This window comes from Scyliorhinus canicula, chromosome 11 (genome assembly GCF_902713615.1).
Source record: "Scyliorhinus canicula chromosome 11, sScyCan1.1, whole genome shotgun sequence".
NCBI classification, from domain to species: Eukaryota; Metazoa; Chordata; class Chondrichthyes; order Carcharhiniformes; family Scyliorhinidae; genus Scyliorhinus; species Scyliorhinus canicula.
This window is the reverse complement of record NC_052156.1, coordinates 26378264-26405556: the sequence shown is the minus strand read 5'-3', so window position 1 is coordinate 26405556 and position 27293 is coordinate 26378264. Positions and strand designations below refer to the sequence as shown.

Sequence of the window (27293 nt, the reverse complement as noted above, 5' to 3'; positions counted from 1 at the left end):
GAGGAGATGACAGACAGCATGTGCCATACGAGACTCCGTCTCAACAAAGAGACAGTGCGGTACCTGTGCAACATCCTATCAAACTTGGCAGCCCTTGGAGGAGGAGAGCACCCGCAAAGGTGGCCTTTGATGCGCTTGGTGGGTATCCTCTAGAGGGACTGGAGCCAGAGGGCGCCGTTTGACTTATCGGTGTCACTGGCATCGCGATGCCTTACTGTTCGGCCCGCTGCCCTTGAGATTCACAAGTGTCAGGAGGGATTCAGAAGAACTGGAGACCTCCGTCATCTCCTTGGTCGCAGGCCCCAGGTTGACTTCTAGTGCCTCCTCTTGCCTGATGGAGCCTAGAAGTCCCGGAGGGTCTCCATTGGATGGAGAGGGCAGCTGGAGTGCACTGCAGAGGCCTCTGAGTTATCTGGCTTTGCCATCCCCGACGGTTCCTCATTGTCTGCATTATGGTGTCAACACCATCAGCAATGCTACTCAGTGGCTCGGCCACTTTCTGCAGTGTCCCAGAAATGCCCATTGGCATCTGGGACACGTCCCTCAGTGACTGGGGCAGTGCCTTGGTAATGTCACCTGCGAATGGGATATATTTTTATACATTCCGTAGTCCAGTTAAAAGATTAATAAGGAGCTACCCCACCCTCAACAGCTGAATGGCTGTTATCTGTCAATGACCTGAAGCCTGATTAGGAGTGAGACACAGCCAGAGTGAGTTTGAAACAGAGAGGGAGCTTGGTGCAGAGTGAAGAGAGGTGCTTTTTGCTTTTGCTCCTTAGTTTGTAACTTTCAAATCTTCAGAGCGTGGCCTTTTCCTGCTGTTGCTGAAGCTACAAGGGAGAGAGCTGATGGGTACGTAGTGGGTAAGGGTGGTAATCTTTCAAACTTTTATCACATCGTTTGAAAATACGTCTTGGTTCATAACCCGTAAGTGACATAATTGGTAGTCATGAGAACCAGAAGAGAAGAGCCGTGGAGAATTGAATGCAATCTAATAGCAAACATCTTCCAATGGTTAATTTAATGGGGTAAGACATAGCAGGAAAGCTGACAGCCTTGATTTGCTCCTCTCGCTGCATGTGGGAAGCCGAGAACATTTCCAGTGCCCGAGACCAACATGTGTACAGGGAGTATCTCCAGCTACAGCTCCTGGAAGACCAGTTTTGGAGCTGGAGTAGCGGCTGGGGACACTGTGGCGCATCCGCGAGGCAGAGAGTGCCATGGATAGCATGTAAAGAGAGGTGATCACACTGCAGGCTCAGGCTCCATGGGCAGGAAGGGAATTGGTGACCACCAGACAGAATAAGAGAGCTAGGCAGGCAGTGCAGGAATCGTCTGTGGCCATCCCCCTACAACAGTATTGCTTTGGATACTGTTGTACTGTTGAGTACAGAAGAAAGCAGCAACAGCGAATTTCATTGGTTTTGCTGCAGAGGGGAAGAGTAAAAAGTGTGGGAATGCAATAGCTATTGGGGACTCGATTGTAATGGGAATAGATAGGTATTTTTGTGGCCTCAAACGAGACTCCAGGATGCTATGTTGCCTCCCTGGTGCTAGGGTCAAGGATGTCTTGGAGCAGTTACAGGACAATCTGGAGGGTGAGGGTGAACAGCCAGTGGTTGTGGTGCACATCAGTACCAATTACATAGGTTCAAAAAGGGTCAAGGTCCTAAAAGCAGAATATAGGGAGCTAGGAAGAAAGTTGAGAAGTCGGACCTCAAACATTGAGATCTCAGGAGTGCTAGTCGGAGTAGAAATAGCAGGATATAGCGGATGAATATGTGGCTGAAGAGGTGATGTGAGTTTCAGAATCCTGGGATTTGGGACCGGTTCTGGGGGAGGTGGGTCCAGTAAAAACTGGACGGTTTACACCTAGGCAGGACCGGGACTGATGTCCCAGGGAGAGAGAGAGGGGCTCCGGCCCCAGAGGGGGCCTCCGAACCGGCCTGGCCCGCGATCGGGGCCCACCGATCAGCGGGTCGGCCTCTCGCTCCCCGGGCCAATTTTCTTACGCGCCGGCCCCTGAACTCCCGCGCAATGTTGCATCGGGGCCGGCGCGTTGAGGGAGGGCACCGCGCATGCGCAGGTCGGTGCCGGCGCCACTGCGCATGTCCTTGTTGACGCTGCCGCCACTGCGCATACATGGATCCCACGGCGCACAGTTCGCGCCGGAATGGGAGTCTGGAGCGGCTGGACCCCTACAGGGGCCAGAATCGGTACTTCCAGCCGCCCGTTCACGTCATCGTGAAATGCGACGCCGTTTCCGGCGGCGTAGACACTCTGCCGCCGAATGGGAGAATCCCACCCTCGGGTCCTGAATCTTGATAAAGGAAACTACGATGATATAAGTTGTGAGTTCGCTATGATCGATTGGGGAATGTTACTTGAAGGGTTGACAGTGGATACGCAATGGCAAACATTCAAGGATGTATGGGGGAACTGCATTAATTATTTATCCTTGTCTGGCACAAAAGTAGCAGGGGAAAGATGCCCAATCCATGGCTTACAAGGGAAATTGGAGATAGCATTCGATCCAAGGAAGAAGCATACAAATTGGCCAAGAAAATCAACAGGTCTGTGGCTTGCGAGCAATTTAGAATTCAGCAAAGAAGAACCAAGGGATTGATTAAGAAAGGGAAAATTAAGTACGAAAGTAAGCTTGCAGGGAACATAAAAACTGACTAAAAGTTTCTATAGGCACGTGAAGAGAAACAAGTTGGTGAAGACAACAGTGAGAAACAAGGAAATGTATAATGGCAGGACAAAGAAATGGCTGAGCAACTAAATACATTGATTCTGTCATCACCAATGAGAACACAAAAAAGAAACCAGAAATGTTGGGGAAATCAGGGTTTAGTGACAGGAGGAACTGAAGGTGATCAATATTAGTAGCGAATTGGTGTTGGGGAAATTGATGGAACTGAAGGCTGCTAAATCCCCAGGGCCTGATAATCTACATCCCAGAGTACTTAAGGAGGTGGCTCTAGAAATAGTAGATGCATTGGTGGTCATCTTCCCGGATTCTATAGACTTTGGTACAGTTCCTACAGATTGGAGGGCAGCAAATGAATTCTTTAAGGATGTAACTAGTAGAGTTGATGAGGGAAGCCAGTGAATGTGATTTATTTGGACTTTCAGAAGGCTTTTGACAAAGTCCCGCATAAGAGATTAGCATGTTAAATTAAATGGATAGGATTAGGAGTAATGTATTGAGATGGGTAGAAAACTGGTTGGCAGATTGGAAACGAAGAATAGGAATTAACAGGTCTTTTTCAAATTGGCAGCCAGTGATTGGTGAGGTACAGCAGGATCGGTGCTGGGACTCCAACTATTCACAATATATATTAATAATTTAGATGAGAGAACAAAATGTAACAGCTCCAAATTTGCAGATGACACCAAGTTGGGTGGGAGGGTGAGTTGTGAGGAGGATGCAGAGATCCTTCAGTTAATTGGACAGGTTGAGTGAGTGGGCAAATGAACAGCAGATGCAGTACAATTTGGATTATAAATGCAAAGTTATCCACTTTGGTAGCAAAAATGGGAAGGCAGACTATTATCTGAATGGCCATAAATTGGGAGAGGGGAATGTGCAACGAGACAAGGGTATCATAGAATCATAAAATCTCAGAATCCCTAAAGAGACCATTCAGCCCTTCAAGTCTGCACTGGCCTTTGGAAAGAGTACCTTACCTATGCCCATGCTTCCACCCCATCCCCATAACCCCACCCAACCTTTTGGACCCTGAGGAGCAATTTATCATGGTCAATCCACCTGACCTGCACATCTTTGGACTGTGGGAGAAAACCGGCACACCCGGATGAAACCCACGCAGACACGGGGAGAAAGTGAAAACTCCACACAGTCACCCAAGATCAGAATTAAACCTGGAGCTATGAGGCAGCAGTGTTAACTACTGTGCCACCATGCCACCCCTCGTATCCTCTTACACCAGTCACTGAAGGTAAGCATGTAGGTACAGCAGGCGGCAAAGAAGGCAAATGGTATGCTGGCCGTCAACACGAGAGGATTTGAGTACAGGAGCAGGGATGTCTTGCTGCAATTATTCAGAGCCTTGGCAAGGCCACACCTGGAATATTGTGTGCAGTTTTTGTCTCCTTATCTAAGGATGTTCTTGCTTTAGGGGGAGTGCAGCAAAGGTTTACCAGACTGATTCCTGAGATGACGGGACTGACGTAAAGGAGAGGTTGAGTTGGTTAGGATTGTATTTGCTGGAGTTCAGAAGAATGAGGGGAATCTCATAGAAACCTATCAAATCCTAACAGGACTAGACAGGGTTGATGAAAGAAGGATGTTCTCAATAGTGGGTATATCCGGAACCAGCGGTCACATACTGAGGATACGGGGTAGACTATTTAGGACAGAGATGAGGGGAAATTTCTTCACCCAGAGAGTAGTGAACCTGTGGAATTCATTACCACAGGAAGCAGTTGATGCCTCTGTTTTCAAGAAGCATATAGCACTTGGGGCGAAGGGAATCAAGGATATGGGGGGAAAGCGGGATTATGCTATTGAGTTGAATGATCAGCCATGATCATAATGAATGATGAAGCAGGCTCGAAGAACCCATCAGCAAGTGGGACATGATATCGAGGCCATCAGCCAGGGTCGTCACAGACTGAGCCACACCTTGGACACCACCACTCAAGACATGGATGTTGTGCTGCAGGCTTTCCACTGTGGTCGCCACTTTAGCAGTGTTGGCATCAGTGCCAAACATTGCCGGCATCATCTCCTATGCCCATAGCCGTTGGGACTTCTCCAATCAGTTTTGCACTTGCTGGAATGTCGCTGGCATTCCTCCTGAATCTCACGGCTCTGTCTTATCAACTTTATCGGCTTTGGGATAACCGTGCCTGGAGCCTCGGCATCTGACTGGGACTCAGCTGAGTCCTGGGATCCAGCTGACCTCCGACCGCTAACTCCCTTGAATGTTCGTGCCTCCAGCTGATGTGTATCAGCACCTTTGTGGAGATCACCAGAATGTGCCCCATAAGCCTGCCAACTAATGTTGCCCACCGAGGTGTGTCTATCTGCACTGGCGGAAGTTGGGGGTGATAGTGGTTGTCACGGAGCTCTTCTCCGAGGTGGTCTCTTGGGTGGCAGGAAGGGGAACGGCTCCAGATGGTTCAGCTTTATCCATCAGATAAAGATCCTGTGAGAGAATGGACATGTGGTCAGTGAGAGGGAAGGACCATTTTGTCCGACATGAACAACTCACTTGAGACAGGTCACATGGGGTGACGGGGCAATGGATCCACACCTCTGCAGCGTAGGCCAACCTTGCTATCAGTGACTGCTCTCTCCTCGGACAACCCTGAGATTTACAGGGCACATTCCTCATAGTCAGTGAGGTCTCGGTTCTCCGGTAGTCTGCCCACCTTTGGGCCTTCTTATTTATTATGGGCTATCTTCACCTGCGGAGACAAAGAGAGGACATTGTAAGCTTCCACTGGATGGATAAGGGGGGGGTCTATAACAGGTGGCATGTGTGGGCGCTGCACCTGGACATGAAGGGGTTCAGCTGGTGGGTACAGGGTGGTTCTGAGGGACAAGCATGAAGTCCGGATGCGGTGAGGGTGTGAGGTGTCAGCCAATGATTTGTGGGGGGAGGGGTCTTTGGGAATTAGAGCGGTGGAAGGCGGAACTAATGCCAGGAAAGAGGTGGTAACTTACTCTTGCAGCTCGGTGGATGTTGTTGGTCTTCCAATATTGGACACAGGTCCACCCGGTCATGCTACCAGCACTGCCAGCCACTACCACTGCCTCCCAGGTGGAACTGCTGCTGTTCCGCTGACCCCCTCGGAGGGGGGGGGGGGGCGAGAACAGGATGCCCCATCTCTCATTCACAGCATCCAGAAGCCTGTCCAGGTCGGCATCCCCAAAGCGAGGAACAGGCCTATGTGCCGCCATGTTTGTGTGTTGACTGGGAGTGAGTGTGAGGTAACATTTAAAAGCAGCCCCCCCTTGTTAGTGGCGAGAGGTGCTGAGTTCAGCGAATCAGACGGCCAGACCGCTAGTAATGGAGAGCTCATCGGGGTCTCATTTCCTGCGCTAAGTGCTGTTAGATACGAGCCGCGATCTCGCCAACATGGCCGTTGACCAACACCCTGCCAATGGGGCCCAAAATGACACGTAGAAATCTTTCTGTTAAATCATGCGCAAAATCAATTTGTAACTGCAGTATAATCACACTGAGCGAGTTCATGTTAACTGAATGCGTTAATGTTTAACATTTCTGTAGTTTGTTTTAGAAAATTGAGATTTTGATATACAGAAAGCCATTATTTGAATCTGTGAAATTCTCCTACACCATTGCCAGCAACGGTACAGAAAATTATTAACGTGTGGTTCAGCACTTTTAAGTCTTCAGTTGAAAATATTCTCAGGCTTTTCATTTCTTAAAGACAGTAAATAAAAAATACAAACATAAAGGTCTTTATATACAGTTGTTTCTGCATTTAATAATGTGGCATATATATATTTTCATACCCTCAAAGAAGCATATCTGTCATATATCTGTAGGCTTAAAAGTTATTGCCTGAAAAAGCGATTCACTGATAACCGTGTCCAAGATATTTAAACAAAGACCTTGCATTTCTCTTGCATTATCTATAGCTCCCAAAGGGCTTCCTGACATCAAAGTGTACTCATTGCTGCTATGTAGGCAACTAATTAGTACATATCAAGGTCCAACAATCCGCAATTAGGAAAAGGGGCAGATAATCTGTTTGGAAATAGCTGACCAGGATAGCAAGAGACATCGTCTGCTCTTCAAATACTGCGGCACAGTGGTTAGCCCTGTTGTCTCAGAACGCCAGGGACCCGGGTTCAATTCCAGCCTTGGGTAACTCTCTGTGTGGAGTTTGCACATTCTCCCTGTGACTGCATGGGCTTCCTCTGGGTGTTCCGATTTCCTCCCACAGTCCAAAGGTGTGCAGGTTAGGCGGATTGGCCATGCTAAATTGCCCCTTAGTGTCCAAAAATGTGCAGGTTAGGAGGGGTTACGGGGATGCGGTGGGGGAGTGAGCCTAGGCAGGATGCTCTTTCATAGGGACAGTGCAGGCTTGATGGGCTGAATGGTTCCTTTCTATACTGTAGAGATTCTATTCTATAATTTTTGATGTCCACTGAAAGGCAACACCTGCAGTAATGTAACATTCCTTTGGTGCTGCACTGAAGTGTTAGCCCAAATTCTGCATCTTGCTGTAGGAATTTCAAAGCCAGATCTCTGACTTAGAAGGGTCTGACTTTGAGGGGAAGAGTTCTGCTGCTGATCCAGGCATAACACTTTTTAAAACAACTTCACTACAGTTATGTTCCACGTGACTATTTCATATCAGTTAATCCAGTTAAGAAGCAAGAGACTGTGGCTTACTCCATGATGTCCAAAAGCAGCATCACTTTACGCCCACAGAGGATCACAACAACCCCTCTTGAGAGCTCACAAAAATCTTGCAAACTTTATCCTTTAAAGGATTAAAATTGCTTGGACTGGAACCTAAAAACAAGCATCAGCTGAAACATTTACTCTACAGTTGCTGATTAAAATGATGATGCTGTTACGACACCCTGGTCTAGTGCACGGTCAATTCCAGGCCTCACTTGACCCAGAGTCACAACACAAGTGAATGAACCAATAATTCTTAGAAAAAAACCATGGCTGCCCAATAATTACAGTCACCAGGTTTGTAAGTTTAAACAGAATCACTGTTTATTTGTAACAGTAACTATAATGAAATATGCAGCAAACACAACTAGTTAACTATTATCTAATTCCTAATTCCCCTCTTTAACTTGCGCCGCACTCTCGACACGCAAACACACAAGACAGACAAACACAGAGGGGAAGGGGTTAACGAAATGTAAAAGGAAAAAGAGTCTTTGTTTCAGATTGTGGTTCTTTAGCACTGTACTCCTCTTCAAACTTTGCTTTCAGTTTGAGGCCTTCACTGTAGATTCATTCATGTCTTGGTAGCTTCAGAAGTACGGAACACGTATTCTTTCTGGAGAGAGTCCTGGTCTTGGTTTGCAGCCTGTAATGGTTTTCCTGTAGATCTATTCATTCGGGTTCTCTGCAGCCTCAGGAATACAGCACTCATAGCCTTTCTGGAGAAAACCCGGAGGAGAGAGAAAGAGTTATGGATCCTGCACTTCCAGGAGTCAAACTGAAGCGCCTTGTGACTCTGAAAACCATTCCACTGCGACAGGATCCAATCACCACTTGCTACCGGGCAGAGTACGGCCTTTTGGGCCGAGTCATTGCTCCCGCCAGCCAATTAACCAAACCAGGTCCCACCACATCTCTCTCTCTGGTGCTGAAACATCTGAAGCTCCTGTTCAAACTAGCAGAGTGTTCTCTTCTGTAACTTCCGAATTGCTCATTCTCTCTGCTGCTTGACTTAAAGAGACATGTCCATTAATTGCCCAGGGATCAAAAACGATAACGGCAAAATAAAAGGGGAAATAAAAGAATAAACAGGAAGGACCGTTACAATGATTCAGTGGTATGGAAATAGTCATGTCTGTGTAGTAACAGTGCACCGCATCCTGTAAAGACATGTTGGCATGAAGGCACTACCTCTTAAACTAATTCTTTATTCCTCAAGTACAACCTCTTGTTGTGACACAAAAGGAAACTTTGCAAACAGCACAAAATCTATGCAGTTCTTAACAGGATTGTGATTAAATATATATGAGAATTTAATTATAGTTTAAGGTAAAATATGGGATTAAAAATAGACATTTGTAAAATTAAAATCAGTGATTCATTTTCTAAATTTATTTTTAATTCAGAACTTTTTCCATTCTAATGGCCCATGCAGTTACAGGAACAATTATTTTCAAACGCCCACAGACCGAACACTATATGGAAAAATAGTTAATTGCTTGAATTGGTGATGAGCTGAGATATGCCAAATGGTCACAATATTATAAATTCAACTCATTAATATGGGGCTATATTAAAAATGAAGGCTGTCTGCACTGTTGTGTTGTAACCACATTAGCATAACTAATCAATACACACAGGGGCTTGTTTATACGCGAAATAAATGTGATTTATTCTAAAATATAAGTTCACTTCAACCAGTGGAACCGAAAGGCTTTATTCCCTTATCGATAGTCTGATTGAAAAATGACCTCTTGAAGCGTCAGAACATTTAACCACAGTCTGCACTCAATAGCAATTCTAGTTAATTGGTTGGTAGAAAATATGGTTGAATACTCCACCACCACCAGACACCTGCAAGTGGGGCAGTAGAAAATAGCAAGCAATAAAACCTATCACAAGGTCCAACCTCTCTGATTTTTTGCTCGATATTATGGGGGCGATTTAACAAAAAAGAGGTCCCATTGTGGGCAGGTTTAGTGGGGTGTCAAGTGCCAGGAACGACCCTGCTATCGAATGGGACTCTTTTCTTCAGGCCTCGGTGGGGGAACACTTACAAGGCCACACTTACCTTCATTTCCTGCACTGAGGCGCTCCGATCGCCAGTGCAAGAAGGGATCAGAGTGCCTTTTTAAATGGCACCCCAATCTCTCGATCTCTCAACACGATCCCCGGACCCCCCAAAACTTACCTGTTGGGGGGTCCTCGAGCACCTCCACACCCCACCTTGTAAGGGACGGCACTCCCTGGGCCCAGTCCCTGGCGTGGGAAAGATGCCACCTTGGCACTTCCAGCCTGGCATCCTGGCAGTGCCCCTGCCAGCCTGGAAGTGTCATCAGTGCATCAGGTAGTGCCAGGCTGGCATCCAGGTGGCACTGCCAAGGTGTCCAGGTGACACTGCCAGGATGTGAGGCTGGCAGTGCAAGGGTGGCATCAGCAGTGCCAGGGTGCCTGTCCAGAGGCTGGCCACCTGGAGATCTCCATTCAGATGGGAGAGCCCCTAAGTGCCATTCCACCTGGTCCCTGATTGTGGAGATTAATACTAAACGGAGCCCAGCTAGAGTCTCCTCAGCGAGGGGATTTGAGCTCGGGCACTGGTTAGATCCAGTGAGTGCATATTCAGGTGTGCCTAACTATACACTTAAATATGCAAATTCAGGTCCCACCCACGATGGGTGAGATCCAGATCGCGACAGATCGCAAAATCCCGTTAGATCTTGCGAGGCGTGGTAAGCTGGGTAAATCTCGCAAGAAGCCTCTCGTGAGATTTACCGGCCGCGTCACGCTCAGAGTTGGGTGCGGCATGGCCGTTAGATTTCGCCCTCAATTTAGGCAGCCAGTGCTCCTACCAACAAAAAGACAAGGCTGCTGAATATATTTCAGATCATGAAATTAAGACCATAATGTGATTCTCATATTATTAGCACTTGCACCATGGTTGCCTTAACATGGTCACAAATTAAGTGTAGCACAGATCACGAGGAGGCCACTTTCAACATTACTTCAAGGGATTATTAACTACAGAAATGGAAAGTCAGAGGCAGGTCCTGTTGGCACTCATTTTCTCTCGATTCTTTGGGATTTTTAAGCATTAAAGCTTGCTTAACTTCAATTCTTTGTTGTTTGATGTGCACTTCAAATTGCAACAACTCTGAAATAAAATACTCCATTAACCCTGCATCCTCCTGACACGTTCCATCCATCCACTGCAAGGTGAAGCTGCAGACATCATTGGATACAACACCCTCATAGCTAGCAGGCTGCCTTTATAAACAAAACAATTAATTTAGGTAGATGAACTCCTCAATGCGAATGAAGCCCAGCCATGAAAATAAATTGGCCCTCACGCCAACAATTTTGGAAACAAAAATCAACCCACCAAAGTCATGACATTTGACAAACTTATTTTCAGTTACAGTTGACCTGCTAACTAATGGCAATCCTACAAGTGAATTATCCAAAATTACTGCACAGGATTACTGTACCAGCGAAAAATGGTTTTCATTGTTAAACGAGGAGAAGAATTTTAACCTCCAAAAATAAGTGCATTGTTGGCCAGGTACGATTTGCGCACTTAAAAAAACTCAAACCTGGCTCCAACCTGCCCACTTTCAGTTTTAACAGAGGGTGAATGATGAGCAGGCAACCAACCTTCTCGCAGAAGTGTTGCTCAGTGAAAAAATAAATAGGACTGTGTGCCTCATATTTAAGCTATTTTTTAAACACATAAAAGCAGGCAAGGGCTGCTTTGTGGTAACGGTAGGTGCCTCTTTTAAAAAAAAAAATTGTTCATGGGACGTGGGAGTCGCTGGCTGGGCCAGCATTTAATGCCCATTCCTAATGCCCATTCCTAGTTAAGAGTCAACCACATTGCTGTGGATCTGGAGTCACATGTAGGCCAGATCAGGTAAGGGCGGCAGATTTCCTTCCCTAAAGGACATTAGTGAACCAGATGGTTTTTTTTCTTATGACAATCAGCAATTGTTTCATGATCACATTAGACTGGTTTACTAGTCCAGTGAAAATACCCCTACGCCACCAGCTCCCCACAGTAAGCACAGCTTGTGGGCCAGGAGTGCTTCCCGCCAGCCCGTCAAGCTTATTTTGTCTGCCATGGGTTTCAACACTCCCTACTCTGATGATTTGGCTCCCCCAGGATTGACTCAATCTGTGCGCAACTCTGCCCCAAACCTGCTGCCGATCTGCGACCAATCCTCCACCCAAGATTCAGACTTACCCATTCCCTTAGTCTTGCTAACCCAGCTTTTGGTTCCCTACCTAGCTCTTCTCCCCTTCCAGACTTGCTTCCCCGGTCAACAGCATACCTAAATATTTTAAAGCCAATTGCCCCACAATAATTAGACTGCAGGAACTATACGTACTCAGAATTCCTCTTACTGTCTGAGTTGTTAGGTTCCCAGTGGAATTCATTCAGCTGGTTTCAGCCAGATTTATAATGGAATTTAAATATGAAATGATTAGAGTACGCTCTTTCTCATTGCATCATCAAACCAAAACGCCTCAAATATATGCACTCTGATAATCTCTTAAATTTGAACACTGTATCTGAATGCATTACCTTCTGGGTAAGATACAATGTGTTGAGTCCTTTCATGTCGTAAATGTCTATGGAGCTGTTATAGTTTCAGATAATATCAGCACAGGACCCTTCTGGAACATTCAACAGTAGCACCAGAACAGCCGGTGCCCCAATTAGGTTAACAACGTTGGTCTTGATACTCACCCCATATTTGAAGAGAAGACACAAAGCAAGGAGGGTGACGTGAAGACATGTATGATTCATGCTGCTCTGTGAATTTATTAATTTTTTTGTTTGTTTTCACTTGCGCTCCTGTCACGAGATAATATAACCATTTGACAGTCAGCAGCAAGAGCCAGTTCATGGTTTTCAAACTATAAAATAATTTACATCACATGGTTTACTGACGTCTTAAACCACAAACATTCCAGCAACACATTTGTAAGAATATGAGAATAACAATCAGAAAGCATAACCTTTTTGCATAGTATTAAATGAACAGAGACATTTAGTTCTTTATTTACAATTATTGTCTGGGTAAAAAATTCATAAAAACAGATGGATGAACACGTCATTGCCCAGACAGGGCCAAATTGCCAAATATACTGCTGTAATTTATTATTATTATTATTTTCACAAAACTCATGCTGATAAATACATTATGTAGAAGCAAGCATATTTGCATTGCAGAATGACTTTAATAAATTGATCCTTTAAATTCCCTCATTTTAGGCTGTCCTGCACTAACCAGATGCCAAAAGAAACAAAATCTTTGTAGCTCGTGAAGAAATGTATGACCTGTAGTTGTGACTGGCTGGAATCACATCTAATTTGATTTTAACCAAAAGCTACGTCACTCATACATGCCCACAGAAGCCCAGATTTTTCTGCATCTTACTTTAAACGTATCTTACTTTATATGTGTTCATTATATACACAGGATGTACTGGCAAATTCAGAGACGCCTGAACTCAGAACTACAGGCATATGTTCCTCTTTAGCAGGGCACAGGCAGTTCTTAAAAGTTTCATCTTTCCAACTGGACCTTCAGCAGGTCACAGAATCAAAGTGAAAGTTTAAAAAAAAGTTTCTTCGTTGTCCAGGATGCAAAGATTGTTTCATGCTCACTGCTTCATAGATATTTAGCCCCCAGCCCCCATACCCCGGATCAAAAATACACAGGGCTATTACTGTCTTGAAGCACTTCTGTCTCACTCTTGTGACACGTTTTTAATGGCCTCCCCTTAGGAAAGCACAGTAAGTAGATTTAAAGAATACTGCTGAGATGCTGCAATGTATTTAGTAGATGTCTGCAGGAAGACAAGCTTGATAAAACCACACAAAGCACATCTAAATAGTTCACAGAAAGTTTCATCATAGTTGGAGAGTGCAGATTATGAAGGTTGTTTTAAAAAACAACAACAAAGCAACCCAGATTGTTTTGTTACTTTTTCCCCCTAAAACGTGACAGCCCTGAAGCTGTATTTTCTTTTTAAAAATCCAATAAGCCACTAAAGGAAAAAAAATCAACACAATATCACAAGATTTCAACACTACTTTGATTTTCTTTTCCCCATATAGACAAAGCCAAATATAACTTATTTGCAATCAGCTCTAATAAACCCATCACAAGCTTGGATAGTTACAGTTATTTTGAAACATCTTATTTTAACAAGCAGGTGTTTATATATAGCAGACAGTTCAATCAAATTACATTTCAAATTGGCCTTTGCGAGTCTGAGAAAGACCAAAATAAAATTCAAGCATTTATTTAAAAAAGAAAAAAAAACCAGAGGACTTTAGTACCTAAAGATATACTCTAGGAAATAAAGGAAGCCATGCTGCATTTTTTTGTCCACGATCAATTAACATTAGGATACCACTTAAACAATATTTCCCTGTTATATTTTGGCTTCTTTGTTTCTGCTAGCAATATCTACAATATTGAACAAAAAGCAGGCAAATTCAGTACACGGTAGTAATGAAACATCTAGAATTCAATATTACAGAAGTACTCAACAAGAAGAGCTGCTTGTACTACGTCAGCAGAACTTATACCCTACAAATAAACAAAGTTATCTACAGGTTTTGTAAACAAATTACATTCTCTTCAGGACATAAATAAGGTAAAGTCGTAAGAGCCATTAAGCAGAAACAAGGCAACATGCCAAGAAACAAAGAAGATAAACTTTGTAGGTATTTAATAAATGCTTATAAAGTTCCTCTGTTCAATTGGTGCAATTCTACTGTGCAAGTTGAGCATTGCAACTTTAATTTTTAAAGTTTTTTCTTCTTAATTTAAACTATACAATTAAGTCCATGCCGCACAAGCACTTCAAAAGTCAACGATCAGTGGATTGGATAAATTGCCTTAGATGCACTCAGTTGTGGTCCTTCCAGTGAAATTTGGGAAATGTACATTCATGCAGGATCTCTATCTTGAGGAGGGTCAGCCAAACAAGAAATCATCCTTCCAGCAGTTTCCCTTCTTGCTACAGAGCATAGAAGAGCACAATCAGAACAGTTTATCAGCCAGCAGTTTTCTTTTGTTCTGTTTTTGCACAGAAATTGGTCAGCTAGAGTGATGTTTCCAGGCTATGTAGAGGGCTCCCTGGACTAGACGAGGTAGCTGATTTACTTGTATCAGTGGTAAGATTGATTCCACTGTCAATAGCATTGTTGTTCTTGTTGGGGGATGAGGGCGGGCTGGAGTTTTGCTTAAGGGCAGCGTCTTCTTCTATGTCAGTGTCATCGATAAGGGGAATGTGTGGTTGTGAGTCATCTATCCTAAACTCAGGATGAGTCATGAAGTTGTGAATGGAGGACTTCGACTCTGGTTTCTCTAATCCTTCATAGAGAGAGCTACGGAATGCCTTCACGACGCGAATCTGTAATAGAAAAGGAAAGGTCAGAAGTAGACGGTTAGCTCCAGCGGTGCCGACAGTAGGCAAATTCTAAAAAACAATGAAGAGGCAGAAATTGTTTAAGGCAGTGTGGTGAGCTGAAGTCCACTGTCACTAGGACTTCTTATAAGCATATGCAAGTGACTCAGTTTCGTGCAGTGGGGCTCGGTGAGAACTGCAATAAAACTGGAAAAAAGGCAATTGTAGAACTCATGGAAAGCATTGGTTAAATAAGCAAAGATCCAATGTGGTGTAACCTAGTAAAAGCCATGTTATTTTGTTACTTAAAAAATTAATGCAATGATTATCCATGCATATGTAAAAGTCTTGCAGTAGATAGAAGGGAAAGAAAGTGAAAAATCGATTTATTTACAGCTTATTTGGAAGATAGACACGTATTCATATATTCAGTGTGACCAACACATAAACACATAGACTACATGGGTACACAATTAAAGTATAGCTCGTTGGAAGTTGAACACGGAACAGAGAATGAGGAGAACTGACAACAGGAAAATGGGAGATGAATTCACATTTTGCTGACGTGGATGGGAGCAGCCAGGAAGCACGTCGTTAGACTCACCAGAGGTACAAGTCATGCCACAGAACAAAGACACATGTAGATGGAAAAATCTGGTGCATAGAGACAGCCATATTCAAAAGCCTGGTTAAATGTGAAACACTCACAAGCATAATCCATGCACAATGGGGTAAACATTCGAGTATAGGCCCAATGTTCTAACTCTGATCACTATAAGGCCATTTTTGGACATTTGTTCATGTTTGTGATGTTTCTCAAAACGATCCTTCTTTATCCCAGTCAATGCCAAAAAGGTAAAAACTACTTTTTAAAATGATAATTTAATAGTCTGGGGTTAAAAAACGCCTCCCTGTAGAATTTGATAGTTGCAACTGAAGTACAGTCCCTAATTATAACTCTCTACTGACTTCAGTTAAAGGATTGGTTTAAATGATGTCCCATTAACATGTCACACGATAAAGGAATTATTTTCTTTGGTGCAGATTAGAGGAATGATGCAGATAAATGCATAAAGTACATTGATTATGAATACTTCATGGCAATGGCTTGGGCATTATGTTTATGTAGCCAATGTTGAGCTGATCAGGTTAAATTTGAATCTACGGTGTTATTTGGAATTTAATCACTACCTGCATTATTGAAATAACAAAACTCAAAGTCTACTTGATCAGAATGTGGCCCGCAGTTCTCAACTTAATTACACCAGCTTTAACATCAAACTATTTGATAGCACCAATCAGGTTTTAAATAGATATTGGTGATATGTCAGTCATCAGTAGGTTGTCCAAGTCTCTGAAGCAAATAGGTGCGATCCCCACACTCCAATATGCTTTGGAGACATGGATAACTTGGAGCAGACACCACAAAGAACAGGAAAAGCAGCACCTTGCAAGATCCTCCAAATCCGATGGCATTAAAGACGACCCAAGAGCAGGGTCTTTCCCAGAGTCAATATGCCCAGCATCAAGGCTTTATCACTCAAAACCAATGCCGGTGCACAGGACATGTCCTTTGTATGTCTGATACAAACTCCCACGGCAATTGTTCTACTCAGAACTCAGTCACAGCAGGAGGCACCCAGTGGACAATAGAGCCACTTCAGGGATGTATCCCTTAAAGTATTCTTGCAGTGGTCAATCAGTCCTGCCCACTCAATGCCAATTTCCATAATCTCTGAATTTTGAACTTCAACTATGAGGTCACTCCTTTCACTTCAAAACATGCTGTTAATGCATGTTCCTTCTAATCATTTCACACACCTTCCAACAGTTTGATCCAATTTCTCCTCCAGCACCTTCATAAGGATCCAGCATTCAGAACCATAGAGAGCTCCTGACTGAATACTAATGCCCATATGTATTCCTCCTCTTCATGTGGTCTCCATGGATGCCCAAGCACATTAAGCTAGTTTCCCCACAGTCATTACTACTTCTGCTTTCTGAATATCAATGTTCACATCCGTCAATCTTCTTTTAGATTTCTGCACTTTGCTCAAATCATTCATCATTGAGAAAAGATGTTGAGACTCCCTCTTTCCTTCAGTGTCATTTGCATACTCCAGGTCCTGTCATACCTTTACATCTTCAGGCTCGCAACCCTTAATGAATCCACCTCCAAATTTGTTCCATGGTAATTTTGGGTAAGGTGGGTGGTGACACGCAGTCATTTCAGACTCCTACCCTGACTTTAATCCATCGAACCCATTTTTCTTTCCATCCTCAAACCAGGCTTTATGCCCTCAGCCATACCCTTTAACCACCTGGAATACTTTTTTGTTAGCTTCCAGTAACTTCTCGTCACCATCTGGCCTCGCTGATTCATCTGCTTATGATTTGCAAAACTCATCCACAAATGTTTTCCATACTCCCAGTTTTCAATCATCAGACCCTTTGGAGAAGCTCTGGACAGCATATCCAGATTCTCTTCAGAAGGCAGACTTTCCTGCAGCTTTTAATCCAGGTGACGCGAAGAAGTACTGTAGCCGCATTAAGTAGACTAATGATCCTGGAATTCATGGCTCAGCTCTTCTGATCAGAATCGGAAAGGCTATTTCCAAATTCATTCGTCAAAGTAATGCAAACTTCCACCAATATTTCAGGGCAGCTTTCCTCTGGAGGACCCTTCACATTAAACCCAGAGCAGCAAACCTCACAGGGAGCCAACACAGAAAATATACGCAGAAAATATACATCCCTCTGTTTACAACACTCTTTGCCATTTAAAAAAATTCATTTATGCGATGTGGGCATCGCTGGCTAGGCCATGCCCACCCCTGATTGCCCGTAAGAAGATGGTGAGCTGCGTAAGTAAAACATTTAAATAACCCATAACAGCTTTGAAAGCAGCTACAGAGAGAAGGCAGCACGGTAGCATGGTGGTTAGCATAAATGCTTCACAGCTCCAGGGTCCCAGGTTTGGTTCCCGGCTGGGTCACTGTCTGTGCGGAGTCTGCACGTCCTCCCCGTGTGTGCGTGGGTTTCCTCCGGGTGCTCCGGTTTCCTCCCACAGTCCAAAGATGTGCGGGTTAGGTGGATTGGCCATGCTAAATTGCCCGTAGTGTCCTAAAAGTAAGGTTAAGTGGTGGGGGGTGGGGGAGGTTGTTGGGTAACGGGTATAGGGTGGATACGTGGATTTGAGTAGGGTGATCATTGCTCGGCACAACATCGAGGGCCAAAGGGCCTGTTCTGTGCTGTACTGTTCTATGTTCTAAGTTAAGTGTGTAAGCTGATAGCATGGGTAAGGGGTTAGTGTGGAGGGGGCAATGGGATAGGGTCACAGGTGACTAAGGTGGTATGGTGGGTAGGGTGGTCAGTGGGTAGGATGGCATGTAGTTAAAGGTGGGTTGGGGACTAGTCAGGGTGGGTCGGGGGCGGCAAGTCGGGTATGGGGACTTGTCAGGTCATGTTGGTGATTCAACGGGAGGGGCAGTTTCAGTGATTGGCGAGTAGGGGGGACCACAGGGCTGCAGGGGAGGATTAGTTGTGTAGTTCTTTTTCTTAATCTTTTCACTCCTTGACGGAGCATAGGCCATGGACAAATTGTCTCCATCTAATCTTGTCGTGTCAAACTCTTCAGTTGTTGCCATGTATAGCCCTCGGCTCTCATCTTCTTATCCAAGCTCTAAATGTTTCTTGGTTGGTCTTGCTTTCTCTTTCCATGTGAGAGCTCTCCATGTAACAGTGTTCCGTGGTTTCCTCAAAGTAAGGCCTATTCAATTTGATTTGCGCCTTTTGATTTCGAGTACTATCGGGTCTTGTTTTGTCCCTTGATTGTGTTTATAATGGGCGTCTTCCGCAGGTGCTGAATTACAAATTGAGTTAAACAAGGAGCAAGGTCAAAGAGATTGTCAAAATGTCCGCAGAATTCCTCAGTTTGAATGAGGATACAGCTGACCTCCCAGCTGAATTCAAAATGTTTAAACAGTCTATGGTTTCTTGATTCAGCTGTGTCTGAACCAGACAGCAAGCCATAGAAAAACATCACCCAGCAATTGGGAATGAAGGTCTACACAGGGTGAACACATGAGGATTAACAGCAGAAGAGCTGAAGGATCCCCAAAAGATATGGACGGGTTCAGAATCAGTCAAAAATCCTTATTCGACATTTCGACAACAGCCTACAGAATCCGTGGACCTCTTCACCAACAGATGCAGAGAAAAGGATACATGATTTTCCAAACACAGAGCTAGAAAAAAGAATTGTTGAGTTGGTGATTGCATCCACTCCCATGGAAACATTCCAGAAAGACCTGGCTGGACATGTCCAAAACATATAGTATCAAAGATTTACTCAAGGAGAGACTTAAGTACAAAGTGATCCTCACAGGTCAATGAAGTTTCCAGGTCCTAAACACAACCCCGATTGTTGACGCACCTACTAGAACACCCAAACATATCAAGATGTGCGGTCTTCTGCATGCACCAAGGGAATGACCAGCTTTCCATGAATTCTGTAAAGTATGCAGCAGGAAAGGTCACTGACAGCAGCAATGCACTCCAGCTAAGGTTGGTGCAGTTACAAAGAGCCATGCATTGATCCAAACAGACCATACACCAGGGTGCCTTCAAGTAATAAGGATAACCATCCAGTATCCCAGCAAAAACAGAAACATGAACTGAAGGAGTAGAATGGGTGCGAGTAGGTAAATTGGTAGGCACTGGTCTGCCAAACATGACGATGATAGAATAGTTGCACTTCAAGGTGTCACTCTCAGATGTAACATTAGTATGTGTATATCTTGCTTGGTGTGTAGATCATGTATGGTGTGTCCAGATTTTAGAATTAGGGATTTCACCATGCGAATCATTCAATTAGCTCGGTCATTAGATCTGGGGTCATTGAGGGGAAGAAATATTGTGATTGATATTCTACTTCTCATACATTTCCTCAAAGGGCTTAGCAATAAATTGCAGCCCTTCATCTGTATTGATCGCTCTTGGCACTCCAAGTAAACTGAAAATAACAGTCAGTGTGTGTGACAGTTGTATTTGATGTATCATGCAAATGTTGAATAATGGGGTACTTGGTAATTTAGTCAATGATGACGCTGAAGTCAGTGCTGTGAAAGAGATTGGATGCAATTTTGGACCCAGGTGTGTAGAAATTTCATGTGGGATCTGTGGTCCATTGTGCTGACTTGGCATATGCTCTCAACATGCCTCGCACTTCCCGACAATGACTTCAATGTCATTGCTCATACCCAAACACTGTCTCTTTTGCAAGGCTTCTGATCTGATTTATGCCTATGTGTGAGCGATGAGGTTGTTGATGAACATCAGGTCACAATGGTTCTGTTTGATGATCTGCCTGCCTTTCAAAATGACTCGCTGGAAGTTCCCTTGCTCCTCTCTATTCTTTGAGGAAGTAACAAGGATGTTAGACAAAGGAGAACCAGTGGACGTGATTTATTTAGATTTCCAGAAGGCCTTTGCAAAGGTGCCGCATAGGAGACTGTTAAATAAATTAAGAGCCCAAGGTGTTAAGGTTAAGATCCTTCAGAAACTAGAGGGTAACTTGGAAAACTGCAAGAGAAGATGATCAATGTGCTTGATATAAATGTGGTTTCAGAATTGCCAAGTTTGGATTTGGGACCACAGGCTCGCATCCAGGAACGCACAGAAGGTACATGGCAACGAGCTGAAGTGACAAGGATTTGTTTAGAAACAAGGTCCAATGAAATCATTACTCACTAATCTGCAATGGTGAGATATAACCGGAAGCAAATCAGATTCAACCCAGCACCTCAACCACCTAAAAGTTCTACTGCATCGAGGACAAGGTCCCAAATGCAACCAGGCACAACATCAAAGAATTACTTCCCCAGAGATCACTATAAGCAATTTAAAAAATCTCCAAGGAAGATTACCATTACAAGATCTGGGCTTGGCAGTAGATTACCACTATGCTTTAGAAACCCCAAAATTCATCAGTTCTATACACTCATGTAACTAAGCATGAAAATGTATTTTAAATAGTTGTAATTTGGAAGGGGGAAAGTATCTCAATAAGGAAAGAGGGATGTTGTAATATGTCTTTAAGGGGCAGCAACATCCCATCACCTGGAAGTGTATCCAACCTCAGACTCATTTTAGCCTGGAGCAGGATATAGCACACACAGTGAGACTGATGATGTCTTCGAGCTTTTTATCTGTGTATATATTTTCTCATGCGCCCAGTTTAAATAAATGTTGATTTAGCCAGCGATGCCCACATCCCGTAAAATGAATTTTAAAAATGAATCCTCAACGTGTTTATAAGATACCTTATGAGTGATTGGTGTATTTATATCATTATAAAAACATGACATTGTCCATCTAACGTTCAAACCTCCCGGGCAATTCCCATAGAGTCCTTGAGAGGTACTCACAAAAACTAGTGCATCTTCCAGGGTATGTCCGGTCTCTGACTATCCAAAGACTGGATATATGGACCTATATTCACCTTGTGTATTGGCATTACTGACTGTTTCCAGACTGGAGCTACCTTTCCCGTTTGGACAGGTGAATGACATTGTAAAACTCTTTAATCATTGCAGGCCTCCCATTTTTACATACCCTGGGTGGGATTCTCTGATCCTGAGGCTAAGTGTTGACGCCGTCGCAAACGTCTTCGTGTTTCACGACGGCGTCAACAGGCTCCCAGGAGCAGCGATCCTGAGCCCGACAGTGGGCTAGCACGGCACTGGAGTGACTCACGCAGCTCCAGCTGCCGATACTGGCGCCAAATGGGCGCCGTGGGTCTGCGCATGTGCGCTGCGGCCAGCGCGAATTCGTGCATGCGCGCTGCGACCGGCGTGAACTCACGCATGCACGCTAGCTTCCTTCTCCACGTTGGCCCTGACGCAACATGGCGGAGAGCTACAGGGACCGGCGCGGAGTAAAATGGGCCCCCACCAGGGGAAGCCGGCCCGCCAATCGGTAAGCCCATATCGCAGGCCAGGCCACGGTGGAGGCCCCCCACCCCCCAAGGGTCGGAACTCCCCTCTCCCCCACCAGGCCGCCCCCTGCAGGATGGATGACCAGGTGTGAACGGCGCCGGCAGGACTCAGGCTATCTTGGCAGCCACTCGGCCCATCCCGCACGGAGAATCGGCGTGGGGGGGGGGGATTCCCCGGTCACCAGAGAATCGGTGGATCGGCGTCGGGGCAGCGTTGCGCGAATCGCGCCCTCAGCCCGGCGATTCTCCAACCCGGCCCCGGGGTCAGAGAATCCTGCCCCCCTGTTTGCATACAATTCTGGGCTGGGATTCTCCCCTACCCAGCGGGGCGGGGGGGTCCCGGTGTGTTGGAGTAGCATGAACCACTCTGGCGTCGGGCTGCCCCAAAGGTGCGGCGACGGGGCCAAGCCGTCACATTGAGGGGCTGGGCCCGCGCCCGGCTTTTGGCGCCATGCCAGCCGGGCTGAAATAACTTCGCTGGCCGGCGTATGTCCGCGCATGCGCCAGAGCGTCAGCGGCTGCTGACGTCATCCCGGCGCATACGCAGGGGAGGGGGTCTCTTCCGCCTCCGCCATGGTGAAGACAATGGTGAAGGCGGAAGAAAAAGAGTGTCCCCATGGCACAGGCCCGCCGGCCGATCGGTGAGCCCTGATTGCGGGCCAGGCCACCGTGGGGGCACCCCCCGGGGTCAGAGCGCCCCGCGCCCCCCCCCCCCAGGACTCCGGCGCCCGCCCGCACCACCAATCCCGCCGGTCAGGTAGGTGTTTTGATTCCCACCGGCGAGAGAGGCTTGTCAGCGGCGGGACTTCGGCCCATCATGGGCCGGAGAATCGGCATGAGGGACCCGCCAACCGGCGCGGCACGATTCTTACCCCCGCTGAATCTCGAGTGGCGGAGAATTCGGGACACGGCGGGGGCGGGATTGAAGCCAGCCCCGGGCGATTCTCCGACCCGGCGGGGGGTCGGAGAATCCCGCCCCTGGTCTCTCACCACAAACTTGCCTTAGAGGTGGTGAAACAAAGGATAGCTTTTTAAAAAAATTTAGATTACCCAATTATTTTTCCAATTAAGGGGCAATTTAACATGGCCAATCCACCTACTCTGCACATTTTTGGGTTGTGGGGGCGAAACCCACGCAGACACGGGGAGAATGTGCAAACTCCACATGGACAGTGACCCAGAGCCGGGATCGACCCTGGGACCTCAGCGCCGTGAGGCAGCTGTGCTAACCACTAGGCCACCGTGCTGCCCTAAACAAAGGATAACTTGATTAATTCTTGGGATGAGAGGGTTTCCCTATGAGTATAATGGGCCTGTAATCTCTGGCATTTAGAGTAATAAGAGCTGATCTCATTAAAACGCAGAAGATTCTGAGAGGGCTTTATAGGGTAGTTGTTGAGAGGCTGTTTGTCCTGGCTGGCAAGTGTAGAACTAGGGGGCGGAGGAAACCAGGGCAAGAGTCTCCTGATAAGGGGTTGACTATTTAGGAGTGAAATGAAGTAATTAAGGCATCAGCCATGATCTTTATTGAATGGCAGAGCAGGCTTGAGAGATCGTATCGCCTACTCCTATCCCTGTTTATTTTGTTTTTATAATGAATAAGGTACTGAAAGTAATTACAGTGCAGCCAGTCTTATGAAGTGGGATTGTCATTTTTTTCGAATTGAAGAAATGAGGTTCCATTTAACATTTGATTGCATTAGCTTGATAAATCATAACTTGTAACCATCTGGTTTTGAATGCTAGCTTTGAAGACAACTTTCTATTTTCCATGTAATAATTACAGCTCGCTCCAAGTCCTGTTTGTCCTATTTCCATTGACAGCAACATAAGATGAATGACAGTGGTGCACATCAATATCAACCCAAAGTCTGTGCAAATAGAAAAAGAATGGAATTATTTTCAATAAAATATTTACGCTATCTGTTTATTTTTCAGTGTATGGGCATCATTGTTAAATAGTCCAATCTGTTTTAGGGCATTTACGCCATTTAAAAGATGTGCCATTTACTAACCGAATTTGTATGACAAATACATTTTCCATTTGAAAATGGGCAAGGAATTTATTAGGTGCAGAATTTATTAATGGAAAAATAATTCACAGGATGTCAAAACAAATGAGTTCTACCCTTGGCATCTTTAGGTTTTCACTGATTCTTTATTTGGCAACTCTATTTTTCTCCTCCATTAAGAATAGTAATAACCAATATCGTTAAAATGCAACTTTGCCCATTAAGGACAACACAGGCATCCAATTCAACTTATTTTTGTGTTCATCCTGAGCAATAATTTGGCTCGTATTTTTGGACTGGGTTTGAACTTGGGATTCCAGATCACCTGCTCTACTTTGGCATCTACAGGCACAGAGATGGTACCAATCTTAACATCCATTTTTAATTGAACCATAAATATAGATAATAAATTTTGAAGGAACTGTTGTCCCAGGCTCTGAATATGAAACATGCAGTACGACATCGCATGCATGCTTTTCTCTATCCCACTGGGAACAGCCGATAATATTTTAAATAAAATGATTAGTACTTTAAAATGTGCGAATTTAAAATCAGCTCTTCCCATGTCACTCAGATTTAGTCACATCAAAATATTTCCAATATGTTAAACGATGACAGTGGGGGAATCATGTGAAAGCAACTGCCCAGGCAGTCATGGTGCATTACAAATTAGGCAGTGTCTTGAACTAGAATATAAGAAAAAAGGACTGACAATACACAGGCAGGACAAAAATGAGTAAAAACTTGTTTTTTTGGTGTGGCAGAACAGAAAAACAAACAACAAGAAAATGTACTGCAATTTGACAAAAGACTTTGGGACAAGACTTCATGACATTATCATGTGGCGGTCTTATGCTCCAGGGCCTTCTCGTCTTCTGCTTCTCAGTCACTCAGAAAGGAGGCGAGGCGAGGCTCAGGAGGGTCCTCAGCAATGAATACCACAATGGCTTTGTCTAGGATTTTGCAAGGAAGGAAAAATAGTTTAAGTAAATCAAGCTCATCGTCATGCTGTTGGTTTGCCTGGTCTGAGTCGCCACATAAGGGGAGGGGGAGGAAAAGCAAGAAGATGGGTATAGTTCAGATGAAACACTGTAAAATTAAAAGGTTTTTTTGGCATTCTGTGGGCTTATACTCGAAAGTTTACACACACTTTTAAACCTAATATCTAGACTCATATGCCCAAGCAGTTCACATTCAATGCAGGCTCAGGTCAGACTCACAACCTTCATTCCACTCCCTCCTGCTGGACCCTTTGCCTAGGGCTGTCTAGTCCTCTAGAGAAAACAAACACATTCACTTCAGACACATAACAGGTCGCCAAGGAGTAAATAATACTGAACTCTACAAAAGGACTGACAAGATGATTAGTATCAAATAGTTAAAAGCAAAGTGGGGAGAGGTGAAAGATCATCTTGTGCATTAAGAATACACACTCACGCCCAGCAGTAGCAGCAGAAGCGCTGGTAGGAGAGGAAAGGGCATTGGGAGTAGATAACGATACGTGAGTAGGGCTAGAAATATTGGTTACATCTTGATTTTGGCTGGTAACGGATGACTGCCGCCTTAGTGCCCCCTGAAAGGAAGTGCCACTCTTGAATGTATTCACTACTTCGATCTGCAATGAAGGAGAGAATGAGAAAGTTTGTTCAAGATAGAGATACAAGATTAATGTGCCTGGGAACCTCTAATGCACAAACATGATTCAATTAGCAAAAACATACAGGTCCCAAAACTTTGTGCAGTAAAATAATGGCAAACTTAAACAAACATATGCTGATGAATCAATAAAAACCCAAAGTTAGCCAACGTGGCAAGATCCTGTTCTTCCAATTTTTAATAAGAGCACAAATGAAATAATTAGACCACTTTAATTAGCCTATGTTCTCACGCACAATATTAAAACAATATATATTTTCACTTCTCGCATAAAATACTTCAAACAGATGGGAATAATCCATATTATCACTTCTAGAGCAATAATTCATATCTAACAGCTCAAGATTATCAAAAGTTATGAAAAGACCTTTGACAAATAATATGACAAAAATGTCATTTTTTATGAACATATTTTGGCAAAATATATTTCAATGTTGTGCCATATCATTATTTATTCACAACCATCCGGGCACTTAAAGAAAATCAAAATCACTCTACAATAACACTGAACTACAACAATGATTTCATTTTTATTGATAAAGTGAAGCTCAAATTTGATTGTAAAGATAAATTAACCATGTAATTGCATTACAATTAGATTCCAACCTGTACTCTCTTGCTTGTCAGCCATAAAGCTGTTGAAATGAATAAGTACTGGACTGAATTTGGACATTTACAATGGTAGAGGTGTGTTTCATTTTAATTTCACATTTTACTATAAGAATATCAATTCCAAAAAACAATTGGTTCCTTCAATAATAGTGCAGCTGGATCAGTTAGCAACCCAGCCACCAGGACGAGATAGCACCTTAGCAAGTTTCTTCGCATTAACACAAATAGAATGTATAAGCTCAGTTAACTGATCCCAGATGGAGTGAATAGTTATTTTAGCATTCCCAGGCATGGGTTTAAATTTGCCAATATTCACACTTTCAATCAGTATGCATGTTGCTCGGCTGGACTGAGAGGTGAGAGCGATTTAATCACCATCCAGATCCATGCAGGCAGGTCATTTGGAAAACTGCCCATTCAACTATATCCAGCATGAATCACCAAATACAGGAGGGGGCGGAGTGGAAATTAGAGGGGAAAATGGGAAGCATTTTGAAAAAATATTAGCTATTGCTGAATTAGAGACTAGTTAAAGTACGCAAAGTAGAAATTGTCATTTTTATTTGATAAATGAAGAAAGGACAGTTTAAATGCTATTGCCGTCCTCAACGCTTCTTAAATACAGGTGTCTGCAATATCCTTGGGGGGTTCTCCAGCAGGATGCTTATAGAAGGAGATGAAATGAAATGAAATGAAAATCGCTTATTGTCACGAGTAGGCTTCAATGAAGTTACTGTGAAAAGCCCCTAGTCGCCACATTCCGGCGCCTGTCCAGGGAGGCTGGTACGGGAATTGAACCATGCTGCTGGCCTGCTTGGTCTGCTTTAAAAGCCAGCGATTTAGCCTGGTGAGCTAAACCAGAGATCAGGAGAAACCTGTGAAAACCTTCCCCCAAGACGTTATGTAACTTCAGAATAATGTGTAACCCTGTTAATTTCACGATTTCAATCTTTCTTCAGTGCAAACTGTTCACAGAAAATAATATTCTTGCGTTAAAGGTTTGAAGAGGATACTTCAAAAAGAGCTGCAGCAAGTGTATCAGCTTTTCTGAACTGGAGAACATGTCATCACAGTCTCCAGTTGTGTGCTATTCTGGTGAACCACCTGACTGAGGGTTGCAGCAGGGATTGAGGGGCTATAATTAACCTCAAAGCTGCACTAGGATGTTTAGAAACACTGGAA

General features: G+C 44.4%; 1 protein-coding gene across 19 annotated transcripts in view; it reads right to left on the bottom strand.

Moving 5' to 3' along the window:
* Positions 1-12206: 12206 nt before the first annotated feature.
* atp2b2 (ATPase plasma membrane Ca2+ transporting 2) overlaps positions 12207-27293 on the bottom strand; it is a 999595-nt gene continuing 984508 nt past the window's right edge. For 10 of the 19 annotated variants that reach the window (XM_038812615.1, XM_038812611.1, XM_038812620.1 and 7 more), the window contains 2 exons: positions 25372-25458; positions 14529-14840 (listed from right to left, as the gene is read on the bottom strand). In XM_038812615.1, coding sequence (XP_038668543.1) covers positions 14529-14840; positions 25372-25458 — 399 coding nt within the window. Of the gene's footprint in view, positions 14841-25066; positions 25118-25280; positions 25459-27293 lie in introns of all 19 variants that reach the window. The other 9 variants (XM_038812622.1, XM_038812621.1, XM_038812628.1 and 6 more) reach the window with 4 other exon arrangements.